The 9,708-nt window shown below is 46.1% G+C and overlaps 1 protein-coding gene across 10 annotated transcripts in view; it reads left to right on the top strand.

Moving 5' to 3' along the window:
• The first annotated feature begins 755 nt into the window (after positions 1-755).
• The window catches only part of GLYR1 (glyoxylate reductase 1 homolog), a 34,911-nt gene continuing 25,958 nt past the window's right edge, over positions 756-9,708 (top strand). For 4 of the 10 annotated variants that reach the window (XM_053275781.1, XM_053275780.1, XM_053275775.1 and 1 more), the window contains exons 1-4: positions 2,070-2,112; positions 4,374-4,575; positions 6,212-6,248; positions 7,787-7,866. In XM_053275781.1, coding sequence (XP_053131756.1) covers positions 2,085-2,112; positions 4,374-4,575; positions 6,212-6,248; positions 7,787-7,866 — 347 coding nt within the window. In that variant the 5' untranslated portion in view covers positions 2,070-2,084. Of the gene's footprint in view, positions 1,034-2,004; positions 2,113-4,373; positions 4,576-6,211; positions 6,249-7,786; positions 7,867-9,708 lie in introns of those variants that run through there. The other 6 variants (XM_053275783.1, XM_053275782.1, XM_053275779.1 and 3 more) reach the window with 4 other exon arrangements.

The following is a 9,708-nucleotide window of genomic DNA, read 5'->3' as shown; positions in this document are numbered from 1 at the left end:
AGATATAACAAAAATATTTTTTTAATGGAGCATTAAAAAGGTTCCGTAAAAAGGTGCATTTTAAGATGTTTTTTTTAATAACACTGAGGCAGGCAGCATGGCGAAGCTGTTCAGGGACAGTTCCAAAGCCGAGTGGCCACAACCGAAAAGGCCCCGTCTTTAGCCCCCGCCAGCCGGATCTCTGCATTGATTAAATGAATTGATTAAATAAATGACTTTTCAAAATCACCCTGACCGCGCCCATTAAAATTAATCTCCTCTCTAGCATGAGCTAGAGAGAGCAGGAACTCCGGTCTTTATTACTAGCCTTGCAGGGCGGAGGGGAAGGCGAGCAATCGATTGCTCAACCCACAGCGAGGCTGAAACCTTTCTTTTTCCTCATTTCATGGAACATACATAATGTCTGTATTATATAAATATACAAGGTATATTTAATGATGAATGAACATAGTCTGCGAGGATCCGGAGCCTCCTGAGAAGCCTGGCCTGCATTAAGCTGCTGCTTATCATCATCCTATATCTAAGGGTCGTTGGACTTCAACCCCCATAAGCCCCAGCGGCAAGGTCCTGAGCGTCGCTGAAGCCCGACGACGTCGCGGAGGGAGGGAACCCAAATCCGAGAAGCCCATGAGGTCCTAAAAGGACCGGAAGTTACGCCTACTAGGCGCGAACTCCACGAGCCAGCGCCGTCGTTGTCCGTCACGAGGTGGCCCGCCTCACGTGCGGGGGCCCGGCCTATCGGCGCGCAGGTTGGGCGGCTCCCCTGGGTCTCCTCCTCCAATCGCGTCGCCGTCGCTGCTGCTGGGGCCGCCGCCGTTGCGGGGTGGGGGCGCTTTGGCTGGGTGGTGCGCGAGCCCGTTTCCCGGCAGCCTCCGCGCGGTCGAGAGGGAGGAGGTGGGGGGGCGGGCGACGCCGGAGGAGGGGCGTGGCGGGGCGGCGACGGTGCCGGCTGGGTGGGGAAAATGGCGGCGGCGGCGGCGGCTCCTGCTCCTCCTCCTCCGCCCGTGAACCTGCGGCTCGGAGACTTGGTGTGGTGAGTCTGAGGAGGAGGAGGAGGGAAGAGGAGGAAGAAGAGGGGCCCCACTGAGGCCCAGCGGAGGAGGAGGAGGCCCGAGGCCTGGGCGGCGCCCTTCCCCCTCCTGGGCCGTGGGGGGGTTGGGAAGGAAAAAGAAGGGGCTGGCTGTGGGTGGGCGGGCGGGGGGTCGCCCAAGAGTCGTGGGAGAGGAGATCCTGCTGAAGGGGGGGTGGGGGTGAGGGTGAGGTGGGGTAGCGGTCCCCTGAGAAAGTGGGGTGGGAAGAACTTGTAGAACAGGGCTGCACAACAACAGCTTTCCAACTGTTTGTTGTTGTTGTTGTTGTTACTACAATGCCCATCACCCCCAGCCAGCCACATTGGCCAGTAGTCAGGGAGGATGGGAATTGTAGTCCAATATCTGCAGCGGGGGCGAAGTTGTAGAAGGAGACAACTTTTTTTCTTTGTTTCATAGCTTACTGCCGAATTTCTTAACCTTGGGTGCCAAGAAGCTATTGGAACTACAACACATGGCCCCCCACCAGCCATGTCCTCTGTGGCTGGGGGTGATGGGCATTGTGGTCCAGCCGCATCTGGGGACCCAATGTTAAGAAACACTGGTTTACTGGGTGTACCTGAATTTGGGAGTGCTGTTCCTTTTGAGCATAACCTGTATTTAAGCTCTGCCTTTTAAGGGGTGGGGGTTGTCTTAGGTTTATGGGCATCTTCTATTGGGGCAAATACAGGTAATTTCTATGCTGCCTTTCGTAAAGCTCATCCCAAGGCAAAATTTAAAATGCAGGAAAACTCCCTAAACATGATAATAAAGCATTAACATCAGTTAAAACAATAAGAACCATGAGAAAAAATGGATAGAAGAAGAGGGTTTTTAAAAAGCTTTTGGGGGTGGAGGGCACGTAGAGGGATTTGGGGTCACTGGCAGTCTTGGGGAGGAGGAAGCAGAGGTCTTTCTCCTGGTGGGGAGGAGAGGGTTGGGGCCAGCCTGTGATGATGGGAAAGGAACCAAGGGCAGTTTCCTGCCAGTGGGACAGTCCTAAAGGAGACCTTTAACATGTATACCACCAGCCTTATGCATGAAGGTAAGGTTTCTTTCCCCCACCCTGGCTGAATTTGTTGGGGCTTTTTTTGGAAGTAAATGTGCATAGGATTGCAGCTTAACAGTGTGATCCTTTGCAATTTCACACAGAAGTCCCTTTGTGTTCAATAGGGCTTTCTTCCTCAGAAGTGTGTTTTAGGTTTGCAGATCTTTGTAGTCGGTATGGCAGTGAACCAGATTCAAATCTGAATGGAGAAGAATAACTGCTGTAGGAGCAAGTGTGTTGAAGTTGTTCAGTTGTTCAGAGGGTGGTAGGTAAGAATGAGCTGGGACCCAGGAAGGTCCTCGTTCAAAACTCACCTTGGCCACAGACTTACTAGTTGGTTGTAAACAACCCACTTTTGCTTAACTTCAGCCTCCTCTCTCAACCCACCCTCCCACTTTTGCATTCCAAGGATGATACTGTTTTTTTTTAACTGGGTGGTTGTAAGAATTGCCATGATGTATCCAAAGCACACTGGATGTTCAAAAAGTGTGTCCATGTGTGAAGGAGTGTTGTTAAACAGAATTGCAGGTTGGAGCCAGGGTGAAGTTTTTATAGGGCCAGCTAACTTCAAGATAAGTTCTGGGAGTTGTTGTTGTGTTTACTGTTATTATCTGGATTTTAGCATGACATTTTCTATTATTGCAAGTCTCAATGAGTAATTGAAGCACAACAATCCTGTGACATACACAAAGCTATGAAAAATTATAGCACATTTAATGCACAATTTTTGCCATATTTATTTTCCACAACACTCCTCTGAGTCAAGTTGCTATTCCTGTTTTGAGGATCTGAAGTTGAGATGCAGTGACTTAGCCAAGGCCATCCAGTGAGTCTATAGCTGATTTAAACTCAACTCCAACACTCAGTCCACCAGTCCTCATGGGCTCTCTTTTCTCATCACCAACAATTTTGTGAGGTAGGTCACAGAATGCAACCATTTAATGGATAGGAAACTTAGATGCATTGCATTTTCTCTGTCAAAAGAACTGTGCAAGTCAGAAGTTCGTGACTTTTAAAATACAAATATGGAAAGTGCCACTTCTATGGAGGTTCATGTCACCCCCATTAAAACCAGTATGGCAGTTACTCCAGGTCAGATTCTAAAGGAAATAAAGCAGTTACTCTTAAGAGCAGGTGTGCCTTCCTAAGTTTGGAGCACTTCCAGCACATTAGTGGCACAAAGGGGTGTGTGGTTATTGCTACTTTAGGAGAGGGAATATAAATTGGGCTACATTAGACTCTCCTGAATGAGTGGATGGCATGATCTCACTCAATTATGACCTGACCTCATCAGGTCAGACTGCAACTTCTTTGAAAGTCAGCATGCAAGGCAGGTTCTTTACCTAGGTTTTGCCAAGGTTAGAGATTCAGAGGGCCATCTCTTTCTGATTTTCTGACTTCTTGCAGTCTTATTGTGACTAAGAACCACACAGAAGCTGATCCATCAAAAGGTGTGACATGTAGTAATACCTTTATAGCTGACCCATAACAAAGGTTCTCTTGGCACTTGCAAAACAAAGCCCCCGACAAAACCAAACAACTCTGTACACTTAGAACACAAATAAAACTTCAAAATATCAAAGCTATGAACTTAAGTTTTAAAAAGCCTGGGTGAATAAAAAAGTCTTCAGTTGGAACCTTGAAGACCATTATGATGGCGCCAGACGAACCTCGCGGGGGTAAGGCTATTCCATAATGGGGTGTTGCTGCTGAAAGATGTCATCTTCCAGTAGCCAACTGACTTGCTTCATTTGGTGGAGGTCCTTGGAGCAGGGTCTCAGAAGAGGTTCTTAAGATCTGGGCAGGGATGTTTGGGGCAAGGCACTCGTTTAGGCCCCCAGGCCCCAATGTTAAGGGCTTTAAAAGCTAAAATCAGTGCTTTGAATTGGGCCTAGAAATGGACTGGGAGCCAGCACCGGTGACAAATCGCTAGTGTCATATTATCAAAATGCCTAGTCCCAGCTAATAATCTAGCAGCCCTATTTTGGACCAGTTTTCCGAGCCCTTTTCAAATCCAACCCCATATACAGCAACATATTGACCACCTCATCGCTATGTACCTAACAAGGCTCAAGAATCTCAAATCTTGTTCTTATGTGAGGCCATTGCAGAGGGATCTAGTCCTTATCTATGAAGTTAGTAGAGTTGGAGAGCAAGTCCAGAGCTAGAAGCGGAAGAGTTACTAATGTAATGAGAGCATCAGTGGAACAGGGTTGTCAGCTGATACCAGTGCTACAAAAGTGGGATTTCTTTAGCAGGTTTGAGTGTCTTGGTTGGAACTGTCAAAAGTCAGATGTGCTTCTTGGTCTCCTCTTTGAGTACAGCCACTGTTGGGGCCTTTGTAATGAGACATTCTGTGGCTGTGATTGGCAACACGAGGCTCATGGTCTGCATCTATCCCACAAGGTCTTCCAGTTCTGCAAGCAGGGCGCCCGAAGGGACTACACGAGCAGTGGGTGGGTGAGTAGTCAGTACTAGCTTAACTGTGGCTAGAAGGAGCTGGGACTTGCGAGTTTCAGATGCAGTGTGACAAAATCCTAATTTTTGCTCAGTCACAAGCGGCAGCTACAAATTTTCTCCTCTCGTGCATGAGCTCCAGGCTCACGCTGTGGCATAACCATGATTTAGCAGGATCTCTGAGCTTGGCTTTAGCCAGGGCCAATGAATTCTTTTGTGTTGAACACAAAAACCAGTCTTAGGCAAAGTCAAGTTGCATGGCCATCTTACGCGAGGCATTGAAAGATAAGTTATACTTGGGAGAATGTGAATCCAAGCAATATCTTGATCTGCGATGTTTACAATAAAATGCTTCTGTCATGTTGTCTTGGGTGTGTTGTCTATAGAATCTTCTCTTGAAGCTATTTCTGTTCTGAATTCTGAGGAGATAAATGATTATTTATATAGTGCCAGCTGCAGACAAATTCTCTGCTTTCATGTAAAACCATGCTGGTTATGTAAGCATTGGGTTTGCTGACTCTGTGTGATTAGGTGACAAATCTCTCCCCCCCCCCTTCCTGTGAGGAAGGGACGTGATGGTTTTCGCAACAAAAGAATTTGATAGGGCGTGAATTGAACATTTCTTGATCTCTAAATGAATCTTCACATGAAGTGTGAGCAAAACTTGTGTACGGCTTTTGCCTTGGAAATTACATGTCTGTTTCGCCATGATTGCGTGTTTGAGTGCTACTTTGTGTTGCAGCTTGGGGACACCTGTAATTGGGCCAGAATATGCCTGTGTGATTTCTTTCATGTGTGATGATGTACACAGGTTTAAATATTTTTCCCTACATAGCAATGCTCTTTATATGAAAATTGTGGCCTGCTCCTTAGCTTTGGGCATTGCAGCCGTTGCTATTGAGAGGTACTGTGCTAGATTGACCCAGGAGATAATTATTTTAATCTGAAAAGTAGTTCATTGAAGGAGTTGCCACTCTCTGCCCAGGGAATACATGTGTAGTTCAATTAGTAGATTCAAGATTGTTTAGTCCTGAAGCCATTTGTACTAATTTGAAGTTAAAAATGAAAGCAATGAATGGTCTTGCTAGGAAGACTGGAAAAGGACCACTACCCAAATGAGGTTGGTTAGGAACAGTGTTGCCTCGAGCAGGGACTCCCAGATGTTGTTGACTACAATTCCCAGAATCCCCAGCTGCAATGGCTTTTGCTTGAGGATTATGGGAGTTGTAATCAACAGCATCTGGGAATCCATGTTAGAGGGAACTCTGGTTAAGAAGCTTTACTAAAGTCAGTTGGATCTGTGTATGTGGTTTTACTGTAAGGCCTCAAATGACTAACAGGTGGGCAGGTGGTCTCCTTGGATGGTGTGGGGGCTAATAACCGTTTCTGGGCTACTTTGCAAGACTTCTTATCCCAGGGAGGAACTGTATCCATGCAGGTGTTAGCGAGAGTCCACCTCGGCTCAGGGAAGGAGATCTGATTGTATGTTCTTCATTGAGAGGAGTGATGTCTTGGGTCCCACTTTTCTTTCACTAAATAGTTCTTGGTTTTTTCTTCTAGTAGTACTGTGTAGTGGAAAGATGTTGAAGAGTTGCTCCTTTGTTTGATAACCATTAGCTGACTTCTGGTTTTTCCATAGGGGGAAGCTGGGCCGATATCCTCCTTGGCCAGGAAAGGTGAGTTTCTTCAGTGGATTCTCGTGTTCGCTTGGGTTATCTTGTGGGATCTTCCTCTTCATGTTGAGGGAAGATATTTCTGTTAATACCTAATCCAAAATGTGCATCAAAGCCCTTGTGCATTTCTCAGTTCAGTAGCTTGGATTAAGAAAAAGCAATGTAGGCAAATTTAGGTGGTCTTGCTACTCTTTCCATGAAACAGGCACTCATTCTCCCCCCCCCCCCTTATCTGTAAGTAAGTCCTGGCACTTTTTAAAAAAATGAGAGGTAGAGCCTGATCCTATGAATTGACCATGCTAGGTTATGCCACATTGGTACAAACCTTTGTGCTTGGCCTTTTGTATCAAAACTATTATGTGGGTGGTTGAGGAGCTTGCGGTGATCAATCTGTCCAGCCAAATTTACTTTAAAGGGGGGAAGGTCCCCAAAGTGGTGTTTGTGCCTTGGAGATGCATGTTCCTGCATCTTACGTCATTATTTGGCTTTGATTGTCCTTCAGCAGAGCTGTCAGCTCATCTTCTCAGTCACTGTAGCAGCACATCTTGGTAGAAACAAAATTGCAGTAACCATGGCATTGATTCTCGCACATAGCCCTTGAGTGGGAATCCAACAGTCGAAGCCCTCCCCCTTAATCTCTTGGTAAAATCCTCTGCTTCATTACTGAAATAGGGTCTCTAGCGCAGGATTTCCAGGTCCTTGCTCTGAGAGAAACCCAAGAAATGGTTGGTGGCTGCGACACACGGCTGGATTTACTTCCAGTGATTCTGTTAAGTTTTTGCTGCATTTTCCTTGGAATAAATTGGTTACTCTGGAGAGAGATGCATTCTATTCTGATGCTGGGGAAGGGAAGCTGAGCTTATTTGCAGAACTACCAACTAAGCTTAGCGTCGAAGTGATTGATATGACTCCAGATGATACAAACGGCACAGTGCACACACACATATTGCAAACTGCAGTATCAAAAATGTTGGGGTACTTCCTGAGGAACCAGAACCTTTAAAATCTGGTATGTACATAGTTTGAGGCACTCTGAATACTAGAAAAATTAGAAAGAGGACATTTGTACTCCTTTCTGTTCAAATGGGGAATTCGGGAGTGCACCCCCAAACATGTACCTTTGAGACCCAGAACCTTGAAGCCATGACACACTGAATACTTGTAAGTCTGAGAATTTTTGTGTCTAATAGTCCGAATTTGGAGCATTAACTTTGTCCTCTAAGGGGACTACTATTCCAGTACAGAGCAAGCCGGAGCTCCACATGGGAATATTGGACTATGGAATTTCCAATACCTCTTCAGGTTTTGTTTGGGGAGCAATGTGCTTTCAGTGGCAGCCAGGAACACGTATTCATACTTGCAGAGTGTAGCCTTCCCAGTATGAATCTGTCTTTAGTCACAAGGTGTTTTGCGTGAGGCTGCTTGTAATCTTTCAAACAATGTACAAGAGATGGTGTATAGAGGGCCGTGAAAATATTTAGCAGTGGGAAATTGAGGTCATTGTAACCTCTTCAACAGTGGTTCTTGTTTTTGCTTCTCAGATTGTCAACCCGCCTAAAGACCTGAAGAAGCCTCGTGGGAAGAAGTGCTTCTTTGTGAAGTTTTTTGGGACTGAAGATCAGTATGTACCCATATCTTCTCTGCCGGGGGAAATATCTATATTTAAACTTCAGGGCCTTTGTGGAAAAACTCTGTGCTGGCACACTGCAGTTTCATAACTTCTTGCAGATACAATTGTTAAAATCATCATCTAGCAGCCCAAACCTCTCTAGTGCCCATGCGGTCAGGACTAGAAAAGCCCAGGTGCCCGGTCAGCGGGGCTTCTAAAGTTGTCTTGCTGCCTTTTGACTTCTGTATCAAGGGTTAATTTCCCTCCTCAGGATGAGGGAAAACTTGGCAACATGTGTCCATGTTGATATTTACAACAGTTTGGATGTAGGGCTTTCATATTGGGTGTTGCTGCAAAAAGCATTGGGGCAATGCAATTAAAAGGGAATATGAATATTTATGTAGGACAGATATTTATATATCGCTATTCAACAAAAGTCCCCAAAATGGTTTATATAGAGAAATAATAAATACACAAATAGGGCTTACAATCTTTAAAGAAACATAAGATAGACACCAACAATGGTCACTGGAGGAATGCTGTGCTGGAGTGAACAGGGCCAGTTGCTCTGCCCCTGCTAAATAAAGAGAATCACTACATTTAAAAGGTGCCTTTTGGCCCAGTTAGCACAGGTTAGGGTTAGCAACAGCCCCTCAGGGGATACTGTGCTGGGGTTGGATAGGGCCAGTCACTCTCCCCTGCTCAATTAAGAGAATCACCCTTTTAAAAGGCGACTCTTTGTTCAGTTAGCAGGGGAGCCACTTTGTAGCACTGAAAGCCCATCTAGCCCCAGATCCCTGCCCCCAAACAGGACCACCAGATCCTCTTCTTGTTCCTCCCCGTCAGCCTGCACAATCCAGACTTCTTTGTGCCATAGATGGAAAGTAGGTGTGCTGCAAGAGAACATGTAAAGCTTGGCTCAGCAGCTATTTTTTCCAACTTTGATGAGGGGATGGAGGGCAGAGATCCAGGTCTGTTCCCTCTAAGGCATGCACACGTGCGTGCATACATGTTTTTTGATGTCCGCTCAGTTAATTTTAGATCCCACTCAGGTTTAATCAGGAAGGTCCCACTCCAAATGCATGTGTGCACATGCTGCCTTGATGCTGCCGCCCAGAACAAAACTCATTCTGCACAGAGATGAAAAACATTAGAGAGAACACTGATCCAGGCTTCTTGCTGCATCCCCAAGAGTGAACTGCTAGTGGAGTTTCTGTGCCTCAGCTGCCGTTCCATCCTCTCTTGCTCCAAGTTGGCAGCCTGAAAGCCAGCTGACATGACTCAAGTTCAGGGGGGACCTGAGAAAGCAGGCTTATCTGGCAATTGACTTGCAAACTCAAATCCAGTCGTGGGAATTCTTAAGCCAGGAACTGAAAATAAAAATGCCAGTATCAGACTGCCGCGCTGTAAATGTTGTAGCGGCGTTTTTGAAATGCTGTGCACGGTTTCAGACTGCCCACTCTCCCCCCACCCCCCAATTTTGGAAGGGTTGTCCTAGCACTGCAAAAGCTAACCCCACCCCCCCCAAAAGAGCAATTAAGACAACTAGGAGATGGGAACACCTTCCCTACAAAGAAAGGCTAAGCATTTTGCGGCTGTTCCTTTCAGAATAAAGATTGTGGCGGTCACAGAAAGAATTATGAGATCAGTGCAGATAACAGGAGTAAACATTTGCCCAGATGGGCCTTTGGTGACTCCCCAGTGCCATGTAGCTGAAGCACATGACATGATGTGCTGTTCGATGCCTGATGCAAATGGTTCCCCCACCCCACTGTAGTTTCTTTACAAAGAAAAGCAGCTTTTCATAAAATTCAGTTCCAGAAGATGATATGCTTGGGTTAACTTCAGATCTCA

Source organism: Hemicordylus capensis, chromosome 13 (genome assembly GCF_027244095.1).
Source record: "Hemicordylus capensis ecotype Gifberg chromosome 13, rHemCap1.1.pri, whole genome shotgun sequence".
In the NCBI taxonomy this organism is placed as follows: Eukaryota; Metazoa; Chordata; class Lepidosauria; order Squamata; family Cordylidae; genus Hemicordylus; species Hemicordylus capensis.
This window is presented reverse-complemented; position numbering and strand designations above follow the sequence as displayed.